Raw genomic sequence first — 25,193 nt, 5'->3', positions numbered from 1 at the left:
CTGGGGGATCTACCTGAGCTATAATGCATCTGGCAGCGCGTAACTTTTCTCTTTGATTTACAGACGGCCTTTTGAACACTGTCTCGTTACTGGCACAAATTAAACTCCCATCAAGTAAATGTAATTTCCAAGCCAAGTGCAGATGCTTCACTTTTGCTGCTTGAAGCAGTTTTGAATGAGGCTAATGACACAACACACCAAATAACACACACCATTAGCAAATTTCAATCAACTGTTTAATGTTGTAGATAAAGAATCTTGACGTGTAAATCAAATCAAAATGGGAATAATGCAAAATTTCATTTTCTAGAAGGATTTCCATGATCTTACATTTGCATATACTAGTGTTTCAACAATCCCATTTTTGAGAGGACCAAGAGGATTTAAAGTAGAAAAGAAAATGCGTAAAACAAACCTCTACGGATATATATATGTATATAATAGAAAAAAAAAAAACAAAACTAAAAACAGCAAACAGATTTTGGTCATTTTAATGCTTCAGACACCGATGCAAGGCTACTATGTGTTAGTGTGCTCAGCCTTATGAGCCCTTGAGAGGAGGGTTGAGAGTAGAAAAACACAACTTAAATCCTCCTGAGGCTGCAGAATCCACCGCCTTCTCCTGTGGTCAGTGAATTATTTATCTCAGCGTCGACACACCAAAAATGTCAGGCAGTCAAGATTCAATTTTGATTATCTATCACTCATCACAAGGATCAGGAGGCAACCACCGGCAGGCACTTGAACCACTGAAGTGCAATGTTGTGTACATCTATAGCATAACGAAACTGGCATACAGCTGGATGGGACTGTTCATGATGTGCTACCCGATGACACAAATGCAATCCAACCAACATGCTGATCTGAAACACGGCAGGTTAGTGCTTCCTCTCACACAATCGTCTGTACCTGATAAGTCACTAAACACACAGACTCGGACTGATGGTGGCTATGACAGAAAATCTTTTCAGGACTCCTGCTCCTGCTTTAATGTGCAACATTAATCAACATGGAAGGTGTCGTGTACCAAAATGCACTGATGAACATCTAACAGACAGCTGCATTTTACAATCTTAACAGTCTGAATCAACACTTGAGGTTTGAATGAATTTATCTTGGTGTCTTGTAGCTCTGAAGTTCTCACTGGCCTTAATAGATTGAAAACAAAAACAAACAAACAAGAAAAAAAAAGTTGAATCAGATGAACAAACAGAACTAGTGAAACAACTGCATCCGCCATCTGTACAGACAGTACACTTGGCTTGAGGCACAGGCATATTTGTACCAAGCACAAAAACTCCATCCTCGCAGCTATTTTCAACACTGCAGTCACATTGTCGCCTTCAAAGAGGTTGACTGAAGAGAAAAGGCAAAGGTCTTTCAGGCACTCTACTCCTGTATAAGGCTTTTCTACCTACTGATTATCTCATTTGGATGCTAACTGATTATAATTATCAGAAGAAAAATATAGCTATATACCAATAAGAAAGGCAAATTCATGGTCTTGCAGGTGCAACTCCTCAAATTCAATTGATAGCGTTCACTGCAAATAATTAATTACTCCAGCTGCAGGCACATTTGAAGTCTGGATACTTATGTACAAAGAGAAGGTGTCAATGTGCTTTGTTATAGTTCTTAATTCATATCAGATTTGGTCTACATGATACAATTCTTCACATTGTCACTGCCTCTCATATATGAGCTTCATAACTTATTGTTAGGGCTTCAGATTTCTATTTACACGTTGAAGGAAGAACGATGACATTAAAGAAAGAGGTAACCTGACATCCTTCAATGTTTGTTAGGAAGTTAAAATGGCAGATCAAGCTATCGAAATTCATGATTCATCAAGTTATCGACATTATATAGCAAAAGGAAAAAAGGAAAACAAACGCAGCTAGTTGTGTTTTTTTGCAATTCTGGTGATTTCATTTGATTGAGGTTATAAAGCAAATCCCCCTGACATTCTCTCAGTGGCACTTTCTTCTTTCTGCTCACTGATATACAACTAACCTACAAGGCACACCATCATCAGAGTGCCTGACCATGAACCCAGACCTGACAGATCATTCGTTCAAACGCACGCACACACTCATTCACTTAGATCCAAATCATATTACTATAAAAAAGAGATTGCAGGGTGTTGGTATTATGATAGTTGACATTATTGACATTCAAGTACTCTTTGTTTGCAGCTCTTAACAATCCTTCACCAGTGGACGGAGAGGGAGACTGCCACTGCTCCTCTTATAATCTTTGCTCTCCAGTTCCATCACTTTCCAAAATTTCCAAAGTCAGCAAAAGCATCTTGTTTGGGCTGCTGGGCCATCGCAGGGTTCATCCCCATCCCCATCCCACCAGGCATCCCCATGGTCATACCTCCCTGTGGCATCCCCATGTTCATCCCACCTTGATGCATCCCCATGTTCATCCCACCTTGATGCATCCCCATGTTCATCCCCATTCCCATCATGCCCTGATTGGGGGCCATGCCCATTCCCATCCCCATGCCAGCACCAGGGTGCATCATGGGATTAACAGGAGGTCGGGCAGCTGTAGGTCCCAGACTTATATTGGAAAATCCCTGGGAGAGCATGTTGCCGGGTGCCTGGTTGCCTGGAAATAACAAAAGAGAAATTCAAATTTTAAAAAGACTTAAGCCAGAACCTGGACTGTGAGGTTGTTGCCATTCATGTCAGATCTGAAGTACTAATCCTCTCACCTTGTTGGAGAGTGTTGAGACTGGGCTGGGCCTGTTTGGGGGGCTGCATTCCAGGGCCTAGGAAGTCCAGGCTGATGTTAACAGAGTGATCTGACCAGGTGGATGGAAGGGATGCTTTGGCTCCTGCACCTTGAGATGACACTCCCTGCTGAACAGGCTGGAGAGACTGCATGGGCTGTGGTTGAAGAGGACCCCCCATTGTCTGGAGGGGCTGGCACAGATAAACAAGCAGGCAAAATGTTAGAAAAAGAGCTCATTTGTGCCAAATTCATAAAAAAATTGAGATGCAGTTTTTACTTCATTATTCAAGCCTCTAAACCTTTAGCATGACCCACTTAACCTCGACAGAGGGAAATCTACCCGAGTCTCTTTCTTAACTCAATAAAAACATATCATTTAAAATAAATAGACGAAATGGAAGAGGTGAATGTCTTCCCCCCTTTAAAGTAGGTCAACACCCTTTTTACATGAAGATACAGTCAACATATGTGAACTTTCCTTGGACTTTTAATGTTTTTGTGACTCAAATCTCATTTTTCTCATTCGGTGTCAGTAAAATGAGGAGTGGGTGGTTATGGAAAGGTCTCAGGGGAAGATGAGCATCTGGAGTGGCTGCACATTAACTCTCCACCATCCCGCTTGTCCTTTGTCTTTCAATCACATGAAGTATGTCTCCATCACACAAGGAGGTCAAGGTGCAATGTTAAAAAGTGGGAGTAAGAGGATAAATGGAAGTATTTGACCCTTAGTGATAATAGTTATCTAGCTTGTCACATCTGGAATTAATCTATTATAAACAGCATGTGAAAGAAATTTTGCACAGCATTTGAATTTGTAGGCCAAGAGCAAACAAGCATGTGGTACGATAAAAGGTACACATTTTGAATTCACAAAAACATGCTTAATTCAGATTCGGCATTGACAAGATCTAAAAATATTGCTGAGGAAAATCCAGATCTAATCACTCGAACTTACTATTGGAGCTAGCAATGTCTCATATCTCATGCTATGCTTTATATACCACACACTAATCCATATCTCTAGCTCTGTATCCATGAAGCCTAAGAGTCTGTGACCCAAGAGATTTTGATTCCACCTGTATTCTATTTACACCCGATAGGACTCTTGTAATGATGTGTAGAACAATCAATAATTTAACAAGGATGTGTGTATGAATGAGTGCAATCATGCATACCTGTGACTTAGACTGGGGTAGGACCGTGGTGCTCACACTCTGTGTGTTGCTCATGCTAAAGCTGAGGCTCTGAGAGGAGGTGAGAGACTGTGTTGGCCCCATCAAGTCAAACAGGTTTGCTGAGGCAAGACCAGAGCCTGAAGCTGGGGCCGGGGCAGCAGTTGGGGTGGCAACAGAAGGACCTGCATTCATGGGTGCAAAAAGGTCATTTCCACTCATGTTGCCAGTCTGAGCAGATGCTGGCATCTGACCTCCAGGAAAAGCATTCCATTCTCCAAAGTCTCCATTGGGGTTAGAGGGTTGTGCTGCTGCAACAAGAAAGGCAGAAAAACAACAAAAACAAAAAACAGACAGCTGCATGAGTGTCTTTATTTGCCATCGAAACAGTGATATTTGTACTGTGAGCCGTGCAAATATATGATTCAGCAAAATCACAAATCTGAGCCTGACAGTAAACAATAGAAAGCTAAAGAGGTTATGTTTTTGAGGACATTCTCAGTGACCACTGATGGCTCTTTTTAAATTTTTATTGAACTGGCCTGGCCTAATGTCTCTCTCCCTCTCTCAGTCTCTCTCATCTTTCTCCACCCCCACCAACTTCTTCCTCTGTCCCCATCTCCTTGTCATCCATAACAGGAGTTGATGTGTGTCTGTTCTTATTATGCAGAGCAGGTAGCAGGCTCCATATGGCCAGGGCTCCCTCCCAGAATCCCTCTGAATATTCTAGTGGTATGGTTGCAACAGGACAGCATAGACATGCACACACACACCAACAACACACACACACACACACACACACCAACACACACACCAACAACACACACACACACACACTCCAAAAACTTTTAAAACCAACCCGAGGACAGTCCAGCAGAGGCAGCAGGTGAGGAGAAGTCGGCAAATCCACCGATCAGGCCTGCATTGAGAAACAGAAATAAATTTAAAACAAGTGAGCTCCAGGTGTCATTCCACCATAGTTAGCATTCCCTTAGTGTCAGAAGTGTAGGAGGGAGGGGAGGGGGAAGCAGTGAATAGGTGGAGGGGACCAAACATCTGTTCAGTGCTTCTGCCCTCTCCATTCCCTAGGGACTCCTCCAAAAACATCTGGTGCACTTAGTTCCTATACATCAACTCCCTCCTCCTGCTGTCCCCAAAAAATGGGAAGCTGCTATCAGCAGCTGGGCACCACACTTTCAGTAGAGTCTAGTGTGTTCGTGCAGCTACTCTGGAGTTTTTTTCTTTGTGGTACTGTAACGCTGAACTAAAACGGTTAGTCCTGGATTTACTGGTATGTCACAATTGCAGTGACTGGAAGGTATTTTTCATTTTGGGCAGAGACCATCAGTTTCTTTAAGGATCCTGTCCAATTTGTCTACTGGAAATTTTTTTTTTTTTACTGATAATAGTCTCATCAATCTTCTCATAAGACAGGTTATAAGTGTGCTTCACAAAAGGTTTCTCAAACTTAGTGACATTATACCTGTGGCAGCAGGCTGACTAGGTGTTGTGTCCACCATCAGTAGATCAGCAAGGGCAGCATTGGTTGGCTGAGGGGCTGCGGCTGGCTGCATCTGGAATTAAAACAAACAACCAAAAAAATAAAATAAGAAAGCTAAAAACTCAAGATTCAGAGTAAACATAACCAGCCTCATATCAATAAAATCTTCTCTCATTTCATTTGTTGAAGAGCGCTATTGCTACCTGTTTGGCGGTGGTATCTGGGCTCTTGTCTCCTGTGTAATGGGCTGCGGCCCCAAGGTCTACTTTCTTGGATGGCCCTCCTCTCTTCCGTGTTGCTGTCGTCTCTGTTGCTTGGACAATCTGTAGACTTTTTGTGGTAACAGTCTCCTCTTCATCTTTGAACTCTTTTCTTTGCTGGCCATTGTGAGATGATCGACCCCTGTCCTCCTCGTTGTCACTAGGGACAAAAACAACATGAGAGGTAAGGTGACCAGACACAATCATTGTACACATTCTACCCATCAAGAAACACACAAAGCTCTGTGATCACATCTTCAAATGTCTTTGTCCTAAATAGCAACAAGAAACTTTCCTTTTGTGTTTAGTTTCCTTGCATCAGATCGGAGGCTGTATCCTACCTGAATCGATCTGGTGAGTCGTCTCTGTCCTTCTTTCTAAACTTGTTTATGGTGTCATCAATGGTGGTGCCAATTTTGTCACTGATTTCCCCCAGCTTATCACTGAAGGGGAATGGCCCTTTTTTCTCCCAGTCATCATCCCACTTTCTATCACCAGAGTCATACCTGTCCCCCGCTATTAGTGGAAAAAGAGAAGCAAACATGAGTTGGACATCATAGGATATCAGGTTATACTTCCGCACCAAAAAGTAATCACATCAGTTCCAGCTGCTCTTTTCCCAACACCTCTATTTACAAAATGTGCACATCTGTGGACTTACAGTAGCCTCTGTGTCCCATGCTGTCAGAGGATACACCAATGTATTTGTCTTTATTCTTCTTTGCCTTTTTCCGTTCTTCCCTAAGCCTGTCATCATCCTGAACAAACTCCACCATCTCCTTCACCTTCTGACGTACATTCACACCTTGGTCCTTCCCATTCTCATCTAAGGGTAGCAATTTAAGGAGAAAGAATAACAAAACTGATTAAATTACAACAGTAATACACAAAATCCAGACACAGACAAAGAATAATAATTATTGTGTCCTTCCTTCTAAACAAAGTCTAAAATACACACATGGTTTGGGCCACTGAAAGCAGCTTTACAGTAGTATGCTAAGAGTTTCTGGACTAAGCACTGCTTAGGGCCTCCTTCCTCCTTCCATTCATTGCAGCCCACATTAAAGCTGTTGTTGATACAGAACTTTTCACCTCATTACAACAACATTCAGCAAACAAAATGTCTAGCCATCTAAGATCTAAATTAAAAAAAAAAGAAAAAAAAAGAAGACCAGAATGATACCTTACCTACAAAATGGTAGCTTTCTAGTGATCTCAAGTCATACAGATGTTCTCTGGCACTAGTCACAACCCTTTCAGACCCGTTCCTGATGAGATGGGCTAGCAGTAATAGAGACTGAAGGGAGGGGGGGAAGAAAAAAACAAAATGGGAAATTAAAAAAAAGATTTAAGATTTTATTTTTAACTTCAAGTTTGGAGTTAACCCAGTTTGTTCAAGTTGTGATTCTTGTGTCAGACTTTCGTTTACTCTCAATCACAGTGTTTCAAACAATGTGGTTTGTCTTCACATCTCTTGCTGAGTGAAATCCATCAGTAGGTTATTTGTAAAAAAGCTTAACCCAATCTTAAAGTTCTTGCTGATACCCGATTATTGCTAAAAGTAAGGAGAAAGGCCTTTAAAGTTAAATCAAATCTATTAATTTTAGTTTAGCAAGTTCAAAGTGTTCCACAGAATGAAAAATGTTCTCAGCACTTAGGTCTTCAAGCCTTGTTTCACAATTAATGCAAGAACATGCGTTTGTGTCATTTTACAACAGCACTGAGGCAGACCTTGTAGACTCTCCTCCAGTTCTTTTTGTTGTCCCGCAGCATGCGGGCCCACAGCATGTTCATCACCTCTGGGAACTGTTCATACATGAAGGTGGCTCTGTTTATAAAAAAAACGGAGGGGTGGGGGGGGGAATTAGACTTTTTACTTTCATGTTAAAAAAAAAAAAAAAAAGCATATCTGCAATTAAGCATATCTGTGTATGCATAGTTGCATAAGAAGAAAGCATGAACAGTAAAAGCCAGATGAACTCAAACACTGATGTCCACTTTGAATATGATAAATAATCAACAATGAACACTTGGGGGTTTAATATTCTCATTGTTTGCAGTTCTGTGCAGGAAAAGACTTGAGGTCAAACGGGACGCTTGAACATCAAAAACCATTTTTTGTAAAAACAGCTTCTAAATGAGTCATTAGAAACTTCTGTGTCACTCATAACTTCGGGGCTCATACGTTTTTGACAAAGCTTTCTGCACTTAAAGAAAGTCACGTAAGACACATCAGAGGTAGTTCACGGGAGTTCTTAGACATTCAGATGCAGGTAATTTACAGCTTAACTTTTAAACTATAATTGTTTATGGTTGTTTATTCAGAAACGTTCTGCTGACTTTCAAAGAAGCCCTGTTTCCTGTTTTGATGAGCGAGGAGGCTTAAAATCCAGTAAGAGCTGGATTTGTCATAGAAGCCTGATCTTTAAAAATAATGTTCATGGAAATGCAGATAAAGGGATGTAAGGTTTTCTTTTTATTTACAGTGGGTGCTTTTCAGTAAAACATAAATGAAATAAACAACAAACCTTACCTAGAAATTTCACTCATCAGCTGTCCTGATGGTCCCCAGGGGTCATCATTGGTGGCTTCTCTCACCTTAGACTCCACCTCGGAGTAGTTCATCACCACATTGGTTCTATAATAACAAACAAAAACAAACTTCAATTATAATACATTTTATTTGTCATTTCTGCTCAAAGTATGCACCTGCACCTCAGCCCAGCAAGACCAACATGAATGACAGTACAAAAATCATATAAAATCAGAGACTTAAAGATGCTTAAGCCAACCACAAGTGCCCTTTTAAAGGCTAAAAGAACAAAAGGATCACGTGTTTTCTATAACTCCTTGTCAAAACCTAAAACAGCTTACCACACAGGCAAATGCACAATGCGTTCAGTGTAAACACATACATGCAGGCTAAAATGGCGATGAATAAAACAAGAGTTGCTGACTGATTTTGAGCTCTAGTTAGAAACTAGTACAACAGGAATCAGAGACTCAAATGGGAAGAAATCAAAACAATGAATCTCTCTAAGCATTTCAGGCTAAAATCTGTGTTCCAAATATATAGGACTTCGTATATTATAAAAGACTAAAGAAGTAAAAAACGCAATCACAATCAGTACAGAACTAACAAAGGCTAATCAAACTCTGCCTTATATTTATCCAGGATTAGAGTCTACAAATCTTGTTTCTACTTAAAAATATAGCCAGCATTCTGTAAGGGAAAGAAAAAAATATCACGTCTTAGCTTCAGTGTGTATAAGGGTTCCACCAAGATCTTGAAAAAAGCAAAGGACTTTATAAAGTTTTTCTTTACCTTTTTTTATAAAGTTCATTTCTGCTTCTGTAATTTCTATTTACATCACCTGCTGTGCATTATTTGACAATGGTGTCCTTGTGTTTTTTAATTGAGATTTTGCATCTTTATTTGACTAATCGCCGTTTGTGTAAGGGGATTTAATTTAACATGTCATTTGGCATCTATTCAGTCATAACTGGATAAACTGGTTATCCCTTAATGCAGTGTTTGCATTAAGGGAAGCAGTATAGCCACTATCCCAAATTGTATATGCAACGTAAAACTGAGCCACAACCTGAGACCTTATTCAGATTTAGAGTATTAACTTGTTTGTTACAGAACCGCAGAACTATGATCAATAATCATACAGGCATCATGTTTAAAATAAGTAAGCAGGCCCTGGTGCAACTTTAGCAATAAAATGTGGCAAGGCAAATAAGCAATTTGAAATTTCTACAACCTCCTCCTTCACTACTGCCACATCAGCAATAAACAGCACAGCGCCTGACAGAGCAACACTGATTTGATGCCATATTGTTAACAAGGATACACCCTCTCTGTGGTTTTCAGGCAGACTGCATTGCTAAAAGTTGCAGGGTATGGTTACAACTCTGACAACATACTCTCTTTTGTAAAATGTGGCTTAAGCCATGAAAAGTATTTGAAAATTACCACGCCAGAGTCCTTTCACAGCTAATTAAAATAAGCCTCTGGGCCCAACCATGGATCACAGTCAACATTTGCTGAAAAGTCCCAGACAGACATTCAAACATTCTATATCCAAGAGTTTTCAAAGGATTCTGGTTACTCCATGTGTAGTTATAACTTTATATATCCAGAATTTCTCTAGCTAGTTAGGGAAAATGTTAACCTGCCATGCATGAATGACAGACAAAAAATAAAAGGCACTGATGCAACTGCTTATCTTCACACAGAGGTTGCTGCTGTTCTAGATATCAGCTAGATAAAACGGAAGCTGTGATACTCTCAGTGACACACAATCACACATATTTCCGCTGCTATACTGCTGAAGCATTTCCCTTGCTCTTCATTGCAACTGCACTTTAGTTCTTATATTAATGTTAACTTTACTCATTACAAAAGTTAAAAAAATAAGAAAAACAAATCAGCATTTTACTCATTATATTTAACAAAAAAAAAATGCACATAAAACCCTCTGATTAATCAGAGGAAGAATGCAACAATCAGTCTTAATGACTCAGCATTTATTGACACTTTATGAAAACAAGTCAACAAGTTCCCAATTTGAAAGGTCTCAAGACACGAGCTCTTACACCACCCAGTATTTCAAATAAAGCCAGATTAGAATGAAGGCGCACTCATTCAGGCATAAAAATAATCTCTCTTTTAGTCTGTCAATTCAAATTGCTTTATATTATAAGTTAAAATAAAAATGGTGCAGATGCATCAGAAAATAAATATATGCAACAATATACAGTATTTATACAATACTGCAGGATAGTGTGATCTATATAACATTAAGTTTAGTAAATAATTTACATGCTTCTGGGTGTGTGTGTGTGTGTGTGTGTGTGTGTGTGTGTGTGTGTGTGTGTGTGTGTGTGTGTGTGTGTGTGTGTGTGTGTGTGTGTGTAGATGAATGAATGTCTGGCACGTCATGACCATTGTTTTTACAAGTTGCGGCATCTTTATACATCTATGCCTCGTCTCCTTTATCTCAACTGAAACTTAAGTTCTTTCAAATGTGGAATTACTGAGTTAAATTTTGTAAAGTAAATATTTCCTTCTTTGTCTGACTCGCTCCAACAAAAGCAAAACATGCTGCAGAAGGTCACACACAGAGGGGAGTCAAGTGCATCCACAGGATTGCATTCTTGGATAGACTTAACACACTATTGTCTGACTGTGCACAATAAGCCACTAAGCCCTTGAAGGAACAAAAAATAAAAATACATTTTTAAGAAAATCGTGCAATAGCCTACAAAAGCTTCAGAGTACAGTCATCAGCTGAAAATAAACCAGCAGCCAAAGGAGAACAAATGTGCTGAACAAAGGTGTTGGCTTGCTCTTTGATAAAGCTAGGTAATAAATTACTGCCATGGAAGCTTTGACCAACACTCCCATCAAACTATGCAAAAATGCACCGGAAGCAAACAAAAGAGAGAGAGGGAGAAAGCTTGACATCCACCAACAAGTTAAAAAACCCAGCAGATGACTGATCACTCATTAATAAATACTCTGTAGTGGCTCTTTTAAGTAGAAAAATAAATAAAAACATAAAGCACCCTCAATAACAGTAAAGCCAACTCAAATAACAACTGTCGTAAGTTGTGGTCAAACTTCTTAACACACACTTACGTTTACTGGGAACTAGTTGCCACCAACATGATTGTAAGCCAAAAGTGTAAAGGTAGTTGTTTTTTAAGGGTGTGTTTTTATTTTAAAACTAACACGATGTGTTAATTTATGTATTTATGTGTATGCTAGCGTGACGCTGGTGGAAAATCTACAACAATCTAGACAATTGTTGTATTGTAACTTAACGACGAACAATTTAACTTACAACTCAAGGGCTCTCGTGCAACTACCACAACGTCGTGTGTAACTTAGCTACAAGTGTCAAGACGATCGTAAAGCACTTCTACCTTAAATTAATTAATTAAAAATGTATTTCCAGGCAGTAGCAGCTAAACAGGGGTTGGACGACAAGTCTGTTTCACATAACTCCAAAAACACCCATTGTTTAATTATTCAGCCTGGGAGCTGTCAAACTAGCTTAGCTGGCTAGCCTGGTCAGCTAGCTACCCACCCAGTCAACAGGCTACATAATTAGCTTGTTAGCCAAGCAGGTTAGCATGCGCTTTCGGAGAAAACGAACAAATGTCAAGCGCAGTCACACCATATCCTTTTAGTTACAGTTTAGCTGAACGACAAGGCAAGAAGAACTGTAAGAAAAACAAGACACCCACACTTAAAACAAGAAGTATGGTGTTTGTAAAAGTCAGTTAACTAATTCGCTAGTAGCATACAGGCTAGCTAACTTGTAAAGAATGACGTGACGTCAAAGTTTTGGGTACGTGTCTCTTTCAAACAGGTAAACTACAAGCACAAATAACTCGTTACAGCCGTACTGTGATAAGAAGATACTCACGCTTTGTCAACCAACTCCCTAACTTTCCACATGTTCAGCATGTTGGCTCTGAGAAAGGGGGCTTAACGCCTCGGCAAAAGCCTTTACTCCAAACGAACACCGACACCAAACCTTGAACTCTGGAAAGTAAACTATTCTTCACCTCGCTTTCAAGACAGGAGGCGCAAACGCACCAGCAAGCAGACAGGAAAGGTTACTATGGGAAATGCCCGTGCAACGTCATCAAAACTGCGTAAAGCAGGATTGGAGTTGTAGTTTATAGCATGTATTCGGACACCACCTTGATACATGATTACATTAACCTTTATATAAAGTTAGAGAAAGAGCTTTCGCAAATTATTCACATCTATTAATGACTATGGGGATATTTAAATAATGGAAAAAAACGTTCTAGGACGTAGACATATTTTTAGAATAAGGACCTCTCACTGAATTTGAGAAATTGTTAAATTAAACAGTAAAGTTAAAAAACAAAACATAACAAGTAAAACATACTAAGACCCTATATAAAGTACTTATAGTAATTCTGATTTACGCAATAGATTAGTGATGTCAAACATAAGGTCCAGGGGCCAGAATTGGGCCAACAAATCAGCCAGAATTCTGCTGATATTCTCTTTGAAAAAAGAGAATATATATAGATATACATTTTAGACTTTTAACTGTATTTTCACAACTTTTACAGCTTTTTCTACTAATAAAGACCTACCCCATAATCACCATTCATACTACACCAAAGTAATTAAGTAACAGAAAAACAATTAAATAACAATTCTTACCCATCAGCTGTAACAAGCCTGACAGGGTATTGTTGTCAGCCAGGTGGGTGGAGTGGACGCCAAAATTTGTGAATGCGATAACTTGAGAACAAGGTGATGTAGAAATTCGTACCAAAGGCGCATCTAATAAAGCTTGAGGACAAGTTTGACTCCCAGTGAAGGTCAGAGATCAGGTTTTCTGAAAAATTTCTGAATGCCATAACTCAAGAAGGAAGTCACCTAGGATTTTCACATTCATACCATAGGTGCATCTACTAAAAGTCTTCGGCAAATTTGAATCCTGGTGATCTTGAGCTCAAGGTCAAGGCCACTGGTAAAGTTTTCTGAAAATCTTGTGAATATGATAACTCAGTAAAAAAGTCACCTTTGATGTTCAAATTGATAACATATCTGCATCTACTAGGAGCCTGAGGGGTCGCACTGGAAGCCAGCAGTATTTTTCGATCTACTATAGAAATGTTTATGGGGGGGTTTTCTGAGTCACACACATTTTTTTTGTGAATTAACAAAAACTTTAATAATTACAGGGCAGTCTGAGCAATGAGCTATCAGAACTCCTTTTTAAAAACACATTTATTTTTTACAGTTTAAGCCCAAAGAATCATGCTAACAGATTTCCTTGTTGCTACAGCAGCATTTCTTTATCATGTATAAGAACTGTCCAAACTGTATAGGTATACTTCTTTACATTGACTGAAAGTGGGCTGTATAAAATTAGTTTGACATTCCTGCTATAAAGATGTGTTCTTCTATATCACTTGTGCTTTCAGCTTATAGTCATTAAGGTTCACAGGAAGTTGAGACAAGATGCATTATGCTGCATTAGGCCAGTGTTGCCATAGTAGTGACAAAAGTTTTTTTTTTCCTATTAGAGAGCACTGAGAACTAAACAATTTCAGTTCCTTAAAAAAACAAACTCAAAAACAAATGTAGCGCCTCTACTCAGGACCAGTACACTCTCACTTCAAATAGAGACCCTAGACATCTTTCTAGGTTCAGGAGGAGGTTTTGTTTTGGAGACTCACAAAAGGAGTTGGCTTGGAAGTGAATAACTGGGACCTTTATTGCCTCAGTACCATTTATACACATATACAACACAATAACCCAAATTGCACACTAATAGTGCATTTTTAAAGGTGAATACATGTAAAACAAAACAAAATAAAGACATTTAAATGGAAGATTTATACTGAACAGTATCAGAGCTCTTGGGAATGGATGAAACAGATTAAAGTGTTCCTGTTGTGAAGTTTGAATTGTCCAGTCTGAATTGTCCCTTAAAGTCGTTGAAAACCCAAACAGGTGTACTGTAGGGGAATTGTCAGTGTGCAAACCCTATTATCCGGGTAGGAAAAGTAGTGCATAGGGCTTATCTGTAATCCAGGGTTGCTTGAATCAGTTTCTCAGGCAAATCCCACAATCCGATCGCATGGCTGGCCACACCATTTCACGATCATCCAGGATCTCATTTGGGCTGTTCTCGCCGTCAGTGGTTCTCCAGAATCCTTCTAGTAGTTCAAAAAAACCAATCTACACAAACAGTGCAGAACAATCAATTTCTTTTCCCATTTTGTGTTCTTAACATGAGCTCATTAACTTCTTTTCCAAATGTATTAATCACAAATGGCATTCCCTTTAGCTTTACCAAGTTACAAGAGTTACAGTAACTTGTTTGTACCAGTATCAACAATTTTATCAAAATTATATCACAACAAAGAACATCAGCAGCTTAAACTGTAATGTAAACAGTCATAGCAATGAAAGTGACATCCATCCTTAAGGCTGACAAGAAAATGTAACTTAATTCAGTGCAAATACTATTAAACTTGAAATATGCTCATATCTATTAAGACATAACCATTCTAATATAAACAGAGCTATTGCTTCTACTTGAATACCTCCCCGATCGGAATATGGCTTCAGCGGGGTGGGGTGGCTAACAGCTATTAGCAGCTAGCATCGCATCTAGCATCAGCATCGTTTAGCTCAAAGCATTCAACACTTATAACACACTGTAAAGAACAACAGGAGAAGTGAAACAACACGCCAGATTCTCATAGCTCCCGATTGGTTTTTGTTCAAAGGTTTCTGAGCTGAATCGGCTAGTGAAATACATTATCTAACTTAACAGGTAGCTAACGAAAGCACGTGACTCACCGGGATTTTCAGACACAAATAACTTGACAGACGTTATTCCCTTTGTGGTCAGAGTTCGGGGCCTAATAAAAGAGTACCTTATTAGCATTTATACGTAAAACAATCTGGTCTCATTAACCGGGTTGCAGTATTGCATACCAAGATACTTTTTCCATGCGCTCCGACACGTACTTGACCGCCATCAGAGGGAAGATCTCACAGGAAGAGAGAGGTAATACTTCCTGCGCACTAGACGCAAGGTCGTCAGAACACAAGACTGCATCACAGCGCCCCCTTGTGACAATAACAGGCTATAGCCTTAGATTACAAAAAGGGATTTTGCAGCCCTGTATTTCACATGGGTTACACCCTCCCCCTTTGACCCAGCATGAGCCCCTTCATGCGTCACGCTGTGGTCTACAGATGAACTCTCATAGTCACCTATTGTATAAAGTGCTTGGTTAAAGCTCTCTATGAGGCTCTGCGCAAAGGAAATTAAGGGATTTCCCAACTCAGGATAATGGAAGCGCCTTGGTGGTCGACGTGTCCTTTCTGACTTACGAACATGGTCATTTTTTTCTCCACTGTCAACAGTTTCCTTATGCTCCAGAGCTACCTCAGGGGTTTGTGGGTTCAGATCAATGGTTTCCGTAGCTATAGGAGCCTCTACATCAATGGACGGTACATCAATGCTGTCTTCGGCCACAGCTGATTTTTGATTAGTCATAGTTGGTAAAGTTACATCGTCTTCAGTAGGGTGTTGCTCAGCCACAACATCTGGCTCCTCTCCTTCAGCTACTTCAGGAGGTACCCCTACAGGCTCTGCAGGCAGCAAAGGGGAGCTGCCTCTGCAAGGCTCATTCTGAGGCTGAGGGTTTACACAGTCTGCTGGCGTAGCTGGTATACAACTACCCTCCGGTACTGTTTTTCCGGTTTGCTGTCGTCTCTTCGGGATTTCAAACACCTGAACCAACTTTCCAGGAATGACAGAAGACTGCCTAGGATAGACAGGTGAGTCGTCTTCAGATTCTGATTGCTCCTCCAGTAACAGAGGCTGACTGCGCCTCGTTCTTGGCCTGCAACTCTTTGGCTTGACCTGGTCAACTTCCTCAGCTTCAGATAAGTCACCACAAGGGAGTAAGAGATCCCTGTGAAGAGTTCGAATAGGACCATCTCCATTCATAGGCTGTACAACATACACAGGTAGGTCTACCATCTTTTCCACCACTCTGTACATGGTTGACTCCCACTTATCTGCAAGTTTGTGTTTATTCCGAAGTCGCAGGTTCCGCACTAGTACTTGATCACCTTTCTCCAAAGTTGACTCCCTGACAGTTTTGTCAAAACGGCGTTTATTCCGTTCAGCAACCTTCTGAGAGTTTTTGGCAGCGATCTGATAGCTCTCTTGAAGGCGAGCCTTCAGAGCTCTCACATACTGAGAGTGAGATGTAGGAGAGCCATCTTTAACTGGCAGGCAGAATGCAATATCCACGGGAAGCCTCGGCTGGCGACCAAACATTAACTCGTATGGGCTAAACCCAGTGGTCTCGTTCTTGGTGCAATTATAGGCGTGAGTTAGTGGTTTCACATAATCGCGCCAATGAGTTTTCTCTTTGTCTCGTAGAGTTCCTAACATGCCAAGAAGAGTTCGGTTGAACCGTTCAACTGGGTTTCCCCGTGGATGATAAGGACTGGTGCGCACCTTCGTGATACCAGCTAGGGCACAGAGCTCTTTAATGAGTTGTGACTCAAAATCCCTGCCCTGATCACTAAGCAGGCGCTCAGGAAAACCATAATGCACCAGAAACTGCTCCCAAAGACACTTCGCAACTGTTGTAGCCTTTTGGTCTTTTGTTGGCATAGCAACAGCGTATTTGGTGAAATGATCAGTTATGACCAGAATGTCTTTGGTGTTGTGACTGTCAGGCTCCAAGGATAAATAGTCCATGCATACGAGTTCCATGGGACGGGTTGTTTGGATACTCACAAGAGGTGCTGCTCTTTCAGGAAGGGTCTTCCTTCTAACACAACGTCCGCAAGACTTAATCTTTCTCTCTACATCAGTTGCCATTTTAGGCCAATAAAATCTTGACCTAACCAAGTCGAGGGTTCTTTCCAAACCCATATGCCCCATGTCGTCATGAAGGCAAGTGAGAATGGTGGACCTTAAAGACTCAGGGACGACAAGCTGAAAGGTGACATTTTCACCTGATTTGCGGGTTCTGTAGAGGAGACCATTTTTCAGTTCCAAACGTTTCCACTCTTTGAGCATTAGTTTAAGCTCTAAGGATGCAGAGTTAGGATTGGAATTTGCTTCACCTCCATTTTCTAACATGTTGACCACATACCCAATAATTGGGTCAGACCTCTGATGTTGTTGGAGTTCTACCTCACTATAGGTAGGTATGACAGAACAACCTAATGTTCCATCATCTGCGTAGACGTCTGGCACCGCATCGGTATGTAGAGCAAGGGACTCTACCAAAGTGATAGAAGGTAGGCTATTGTCAGATTCACCTAAGAGATGACGGTGGCACAAGACACTGAATGTGTCAGCTGTCACATCTTGTCTGTTGGGAGATGAAGAGAGATGATGGGAAGCGAATTGTTTCATTCGCTCTTTTTCTTCAAGAGAAGCATAGTCATCATCCACAGTATCATGTGGCCGCCTAGAGAGGCCATCTGCATCTTGATTGCTCTTACCAGCACGATACTTAATATTAAAGTCGAAGGTGGAGAGAGCGGCCAACCAGCGGTAGCTGGCAGCATCAAGCTTGGCTGACTTCAAAACATAGGTTAATGGGTTGTTGTCCGTTAAAACCGTGAATGTGTTCCCGTAGAGATAATCTTGGAACTTCTCTACAATGGACCACTTTAATGCAAGAAATTCCAGTTTATGAGCTGGATACCGCTTTTCACTGGGTGAAAGTCCTCTACTTGCGTAGGCAATAACCCTCACTTCACCATCCTGTTCTTGATACAAGGCTGCCCCTAACCCAGAGGTGCTCGCATCAGTATGGAGGACGTATGGTAATTTTGGGTTAGCATATCCAAGCACTGGAGCTGATGTCAGTTTCTCTATGATTACCTCAAAAGCTTCCTGACAAGCAGGTGTCCAACGGCTGGAAAGAGGCTCTTTAGGGTTCAAGTATCCGCTAGGACCGGGTGTCACCTTTCTGCCCTTCCTGTATGGTGGGTAGCCTTTGGTAAGATCATTCAGGGGTTTGACAATTTTTGAATAGTCCTTCACAAACCGTCGATAGTACCCTGCAAAGCCTAGGAAAGACTTGAGGTCACTGAGCGTCTGGGGTCTTGGCCAGGTTTTGAGAGCTCTGACCTTCTCAGGATCGGTCTCTACACCTTTGGTAGACACGATGTGTCCTAGGTATCGCACAGAACTTTGGAAGAAGGAGCACTTTTTGGGAGAAAGTTTCAACCCATATTCTCTCAGTTGCTGAAGGACACGTAGAAGCCTGGTTTCATGTTCCTCCAAAGTGCTGGAGAACACGATGATGTCATCTATGAACACCAGAACTTCTTTCAGATTGAGGCTGCCCATACACCGTTCCATTAAGCGCTGGAAGGTGCTGGGAGCGTTGGTGATCCCCTGGGGCATACGGTTAAACTCGTAAAATCCCAAGGGGCACACAAAAGCTGTCTTGGGCTTATCACATTCCTCCATCTCAATCTGGTAATAACCAGACTTGAGATCCATTACTGAAAACCATTTGGATCCAGCAAGGGCTGAGAAAGCCTCTTCAAGGTTTGGAAGTGCGTACGCATCTCGTATTGTTAACGCATTGAGCTTACGATAATCAATACAAAGACGGACCTCTCCATTCTTCTTTTTAACCACCACAATCGGTGAAGCATAAGGGGACTCTGATTCACGGATTACTCCTGCATCAAGGAGTGCTTGCAAGTGCTTCCTCACAGCTTCATAATCATTTGGGTGGATTGGCCTGGACTTTTGCTTAAAGGGTGCTTCTTCCTTTAAGTTTATGTGATGTTTCACTTTAGATACATGTCCAAGATCCAAATCATGCTGGGCAAAAACATCAGCATAGGCACTTAGACGCTGGGTAACCCTCTCTTTCCACTCCTGCGGGAGGGGAGAATTGCCAAAGTCAAATGTCAAATCTGGGTGAGCAGGTTCATCAACTGGCTGTGCAGTAACATTACAACATTTCACAGTGTCATCATTTTTGGTTGAAATGGGTGATTCGTCATATATCTTTGCAGGACTATGGAGCTCTGCAATGACACATCTAGAAGGCAGTGTTACGTCATGCTCAGTTTCATTTCTCACCCATATAGGTAACCTATGAGGATGCTTCTTGGGCAAAGTGACAAGACAGCACTCCACAAAAATTCCCCCTGGTAAGGTGGATGTAGTTGGCTGTTCAACAATGGCACATTCACCAGCACTGCTGGATCTGACACAGCCTTCAAGGAGGACCCTCCCTTGAGCTGGTACTACGTGTTGCACCTTGCCCTTAAGAGTTACAAAGCCATCGTTTCCGGCTAGGTTTATCTCTCTCCTGACCTTGAGTGTACGGAGGATCTGCCTGTAGCCATAGACCGACGACAAATCATTGGGATCTTTACCTTGACAATATTCGTCGTACAGAACATCAAGTGCATTTGTCCCAATCAGCACAGGCAAGTCACAGTTAGAGCGTAAGTCAGGTACTACTAAAGCAAGGCTAGAAACCTCAGGCTCAGTTTCAATAAAGCCTTTTGGAAACTTAAGGCTGATGGGTATGTATCCCAAGTAAGGAACATTTTGGCCACTAGCAGCCTCAACATCCAGGCCACTGATAGGCTGAATGGGATGTTCTGAAAGATTGGTGTTGTAAAATGAAGCGGACACTGTGGTCACTTGAGACCCAGTGTCAAGGAGACAACTGCAATTGACTCCCGACACGGTAACATTTGCTGTACATTTCTGTCCTACAAGTCCCTTGGGTAACCTAATCTGGGGTCGTGCTGCACGAGAGAGAGAAGATACTTTGCTCTGAGGTTCCGGTTTGGGACGTTCATGATTACTTTCAGTTCCTGGTAGTCCCTCCCCAGAAACTGATTTTAGTTTAAAGCTGACATATTCTGTTCCTCCCAGACTTGTAGTTTTTGGTTGAACTCCTTACGTTTCATTTCAACTAGTTCAGGGTTTGGTTCATTGCTGCAAGAGGGAGCAATATGACCATCCTCGCCGCACCTGAAGCAGTACCATGGGCGTGGCTTCTTAGTGGGCTTAGTCTCACTTGGGTCAGATTTCTCTTTAGGAAGAATCTTGAACTTAGGTTTGGTTTTCTTATTTGGCTTGTCAGAGTTCTGGCTTGAACTGTCAATAGCTGATGCTTTCAGTGAAGCCACTTGGGCTTGTAGCTTTGCAAGTTTCCTTTCTAACTTATGTGCATCAAAAGGCACTAGCCTATCATTAACAGCTGATACGTCTGTATCATCAGTGACATACTCTCCTACTTCAAGGGAGTTCAAATGTGCCTTAGGTTTAGAAATGCCTAAGTGCTGTTTCATTCGGCTGGACTTTGCCGCTTGCCGGTCCTCCTCAGTACGTAGCATGAGGAGCAACTCTGGAAATGAAGGTGGCTTGTCCTTCTTCTGCTCAAGCTGCAAGGTTGTGATCAAGCTGTTGTTCCAGCAACCTCTACAAAACTGTTTAAGCAGTTGGCGATCTGAATCATTTGTAGTGATGCCACCTCTTTTAATGACTTTACTCAGGGTTATCTGCAACCGCTGTAAATAGGCAGAAGGCTTTTCACCTGAGTTCTGGTTTGTGCTCAGGAATTTGGCAAAAAGCTCATCCCCATCATCAACAGTACCATACGCTGAGTCAAGAAGGCTGAGATAGTCATGGGGAGAAGCGTTAGGACCAAGGTGCTTTACAATGTTAGCAGCTGGTGGAAGAAGGCTCTCAACTATTTTCCTTACCATATGTTTGTCAGATATGGTACAATCTATGAGGTGGAATTCAACATTGTTGCGCCACGTATCATAATCAGCTTCGAAAGTAGAGCAAGGGGTTTTCCCCGAGAAGGGCCTGAGCTTTGCATGACCTTGAGAAGGCATTTCATTGTTCTTAATGACATGCTCAACTACTACTCTCTGTACTTCAGGTGTAGTGAGCTGTTCAGGTGGTAAGTAGATAGTGGTTTTTCTGTGCGAGGGAGTCACTTCTACACTTGGAGAGGATGAGTGAGAGTCATGCTCAGGCAAGTGGGTTAAATCACTGCCCAGTTTAAGAGGACTTTGATGCTCTATGATGGCTGGTTCATCTTGGTCTGTGTCACTAGTGAGCTGCAGATTCTGATTAGGCACTGTTACATTTGGTCCAACTGCGGGATCACTCTCAGTGGACTTCTTCATTCTGGCCAGCTCATCTAGTAAAACCTTCTCAAAATCTGCACCACTCAGTTTAGCAAGCCCTTTCAGTTCAGTTAGGTAAGAATGGGTTAAACATGAACCCCTGTCTGCAGCATACAGCGCAGACAGAAGCTGGATATGATGGACAACACTTGGGTTACGGCTTTGTCTTTTGCAAGGCAAGCTATCCTTAAGGAACTGGACTGGTTCACCTGATTGGAACTCCACAATGGCTGTGTTTTTAAACTGTGCCTCTGTGCTAGTTACTTTGATTACTCTTCCAATAGAACCAAACTGCCCTAAGTAATCAATAACCTCATTGTCAACCTCATCGCCTGTTAACCCTCCTACTAGGACAGAGTTAGGTACTTTGACACCTTCACTTTGGATTACATCCATGTTGTCTTATTGCTCCAACCCAGAATGTCATGGACAATTGTAATGATTTGACCCAAAAGGCATGAAAGCACCAGTTGCTCAACTTCCAAAATAAAAGGAATTAAACCTCCTGGCTGGCTCGCCACGTTTTGTGTAGCGCCTCTACTCAGGACCAGTACACTCTCACTTCAAATAGAGACCCTAGACATCTTTCTAGGTTCAGGAGGAGGTTTTGTTTTGGAGACTCACAAAAGGAGTTGGCTTGGAAGTGAATAACTGGGACCTTTATTGCCTCAGTACCATTTATACACATATACAACACAATAACCCAAATTGCACACTAATAGTGCATTTTTAAAGGTGAATACATGTAAAACAAAACAAAATAAAGACATTTAAATGGAAGATTTATACTGAACAGTATCAGAGCTCTTGGGAATGGATGAAACAGATTAAAGTGTTCCTGTTGTGAAGTTTGAATTGTCCAGTCTGAATTGTCCCTTAAAGTCGTTGAAAACCCAAACAGGTGTACTGTAGGGGAATTGTCAGTGTGCAAACCCTATTATCCGGGTAGGAAAAGTAGTGCATAGGGCTTATCTGTAATCCAGGGTTGCTTGAATCAGTTTCTCAGGCAAATCCCACAATCCGATCGCATGGCTGGCCACACCATTTCACGATCATCCAGGATCTCATTTGGGCTGTTCTCGCCGTCAGTGGTTCTCCAGAATCCTTCTAGTAGTTCAAAAAAACCAATCTACACAAACAGTGCAGAACAATCAATTTCTTTTCCCATTTTGTGTTCTTAACATGAGCTCATTAACTTCTTTTCCAAATGTATTAATCACAAATGGCATTCCCTTTAGCTTTACCAAGTTACAAGAGTTACAGTAACTTGTTTGTACCAGTATCAACAATTTTATCAAAATTATATCACAACAAAGAACATCAGCAGCTTAAACTGTAATGTAAACAGTCATAGCAATGAAAGTGACATCCATCCTTAAGGCTGACAAGAAAATGTAACTTAATTCAGTGCAAATACTATTAAACTTGAAATATGCTCATATCTATTAAGACATAACCATTCTAATATAAACAGAGCTATTGCTTCTACTTGAATACCTCCCCGATCGGAATATGGCTTCAGCGGGGTGGGGTGGCTAACAGCTATTAGCAGCTAGCATCGCATCTAGCATCAGCATCGTTTAGCTCAAAGCATTCAACACTTATAACACACTGTAAAGAACAACAGGAGAAGTGAAACAACACGCCAGATTCTCATAGCTCCCGATTGGTTTTTGTTCAAAGGTTTCTGAGCTGAATCGGCTAGTGAAATACATTATCTAACTTAACAGGTAGCTAACGAAAGCACGTGACTCACCGGGATTTTCAGACACAAATAACTTGACAGACGTTATTCCCTTTGTGGTCAGAGTTCGGGGCCTAATAAAAGAGTACCTTATTAGCATTTATACGTAAAACAATCTGGTCTCATTAACCGGGTTGCAGTATTGCATACCAAGATACTTTTTCCATGCGCTCCGACACGTACTTGACCGCCATCAGAGGGAAGATCTCACAGGAAGAGAGAGGTAATACTTCCTGCGCACTAGACGCAAGGTCGTCAGAACACAAGACTGCATCACAGCGCCCCCTTGTGACAATAACAGGCTATAGCCTTAGATTACAAAAAGGGATTTTGCAGCCCTGTATTTCACATGGGTTACACAAACATGAAGATAAAACTGGATGTAAGAGATCTTTGAATATATTGTTCAGCATTAGATATTTTATGCTATCACACATCTCCAAAATACAATGTTATACTGTCTAGAGTTACCATTTCTATAACACGTTTTCCTCAGTTTGTTATTTCATAGCAAAATTCTTTGGCTTTGACTTCACACAGCTTCCTGCACTATTGGAATGGGTGCTCTTCTTTGTCCAGATGAACTCCAGCTTCCCCCAAACTATGGGCTGCATCACAGACAGCGGGTCACCACCCCATGTGTTCACCATCCCTCCTCATCTGGCATTCAGGCATGCTACAGTGACCCAGTGATGCTGTGTGACAGGCCAGGCAGGGCACTGGCTGTTTGTGTCAATCCAGATCAATCACTCCCTCTTCTGGACGGACAACGTCATCAACGTGCAGAAAGGTCACGGAGTGTACTCAAACCAGGCCTTATGTGGAGTGCAGGGAGGTCAGCATAGCAAGTGAACACCCTTGAAAGACTGTGTATTATATTTAATAGACACGGTTGGCTCATGAGTTACCCGTATATGTATTCCTGAGGGTCATTTTTATTTGGGATGAATTAAATGATTGGCAGTAGTCATTTTATCTGAAACATCTTTTTTTTTCTTGATTCTCCAGTGACTGGGCGTGTGCAAAAAGTGTTAAGCCTCTTTGTCGTATTGATTGATATTCCACGGGGCAAGATAAACCCACTCATGCCCCGCAATCGACAGGGCTTCTATTCTCTAATGATACATGTAAATATGGCCCACTGCTTACACTTCTATAGGAAAGCAGAAAGAAACAACACAATAGCCAAAATACAACCCATTTGAGAAAAAAAAACAAGAAACAGCACTTAACGGCCCAGAATGCACTGCACCCAAGGGAAAAACCTCAATTACTGTTACACGTCCGAAAAAGGAGAACTCTAGGAGAAGTGATTGCTGAGATGGAAATGGCTGTGTGTATGTTTGTGCATGTGTTGAGTGTGTTTTTGTTTGTGTGTGTGTGACTGCGTGTAGGGTGTGGTGGGAAAGGGATGGCTAGAAAGGCACTCAGTAAAAAGATCTTTCAGAAACACTTTGCCTTGGTGACGTTGACACGAGCTGTTGATTGACGTGCACTTCTCGACAGAAACCAGGGCTATCAAACTATCTGGCTCGCATTAGGAATGGCACGGTCCTCGGGGAGGGGCCTAAGTGGTAAATGATGTTGCTCGAGACATTCTCTGTCAACAACTGGTGTGTATTTGCGTTTGTGCGAGTGCTGAGGATGGCAAAGTATTCAATCAAAGCTTTGATTGAAAAAGCCCTGTGTCCTTAAAGATCAGAATCCCGTATGAAGGGGTGAATGTGAGTGTTTGAGAATTTTGTTGTGAAAACAGTGCAATGCTGTGCGGCACAGGGAGGGGAAAAGGTGCTGGCAGAAGACTTAATTGTAAAAGTATAATCTTGAGCATTATTCATGGCTGAGAGGTGATGCCAAAGAAAGCTTTGCACAGTCTCAAAGTTCAAAAAAGAAAGGAAAAAAAAAACATATTTTGCAAGAATCTGTGTAGACATTCTTTCTTTGGATATGTTAAAAAAAAAAAGAAAAAAAGAAAAAAGAAAGGAAACCCTTTCTTGATATTTCATATTTTGTAACCATGTCTTCTATTCAT

The 25,193-nt window shown here is 41.4% G+C and overlaps 1 protein-coding gene and 1 long non-coding RNA gene across 3 annotated transcripts; one reads left to right on the top strand and one right to left on the bottom strand.

Moving 5' to 3' along the window:
* Positions 1-222: 222 nt before the first annotated feature.
* Positions 223-12,315, bottom strand: clint1a (clathrin interactor 1a). Of its 2 annotated transcripts, none has more exons than XM_026189162.2 (12): positions 12,116-12,315; positions 8,209-8,313; positions 7,407-7,503; positions 6,864-6,972; positions 6,337-6,501; positions 6,017-6,191; positions 5,619-5,835; positions 5,398-5,488; positions 4,774-4,833; positions 3,918-4,225; positions 2,723-2,933; positions 223-2,616 (listed from the first exon to the last, which is right to left on the bottom strand). In XM_026189162.2, the coding sequence occupies exons 1-12, from the start codon at positions 12,154-12,156 to the stop codon at positions 2,273-2,275; spliced, it is 1,923 nt and encodes a 640-aa protein (XP_026044947.1). In that variant the 5' UTR covers positions 12,157-12,315; the 3' UTR covers positions 223-2,272. The 2 variants fall into 2 exon arrangements, with proteins under 2 accessions (XP_026044947.1, XP_026044955.1); XM_026189170.2 differs by having other exon boundaries at positions 2,096-2,616; positions 3,918-4,222.
* On the top strand, positions 11,292-24,143 carry LOC145419615 (uncharacterized). The gene is made up of 2 exons (XR_013900917.1): positions 11,292-11,355; positions 23,702-24,143. It is a non-coding gene; the product is annotated as an uncharacterized LOC145419615 (long non-coding RNA).
* Positions 24,144-25,193: the final 1,050 nt, after the last annotated feature.

This window comes from Astatotilapia calliptera, chromosome 2 (genome assembly GCF_964374335.1).
Source record: "Astatotilapia calliptera chromosome 2, fAstCal68.1, whole genome shotgun sequence".
NCBI lineage: Eukaryota > Metazoa > Chordata > Actinopteri > Cichliformes > Cichlidae > Astatotilapia > Astatotilapia calliptera.
Note: the sequence above shows the minus strand (reverse complement) of the source record. Positions and strands in the feature narration are given on the sequence as shown.

Bases quoted from the DNA above. Each gene is read 5' to 3' on its own strand.
- clint1a (XM_026189162.2), bottom strand. From the start codon at position 12,156: ATGCTGAACATGTGGAAAGTTAGGGAGTTGGTTGACAAAGC. The intron at 6,192-6,336 runs GTAAGTCCACAG...TTCCACTAATAG, and splicing joins CATGGGACACAGAGGCTACT to CGGGGGACAGGTATGACTCT. The intron at 4,226-4,773 runs GTTGGTTTTAAA...TTCTTGTTGCAG, and splicing joins CTCTGCTGGACTGTCCTCGG to CAGCACAACCCTCTAACCCC.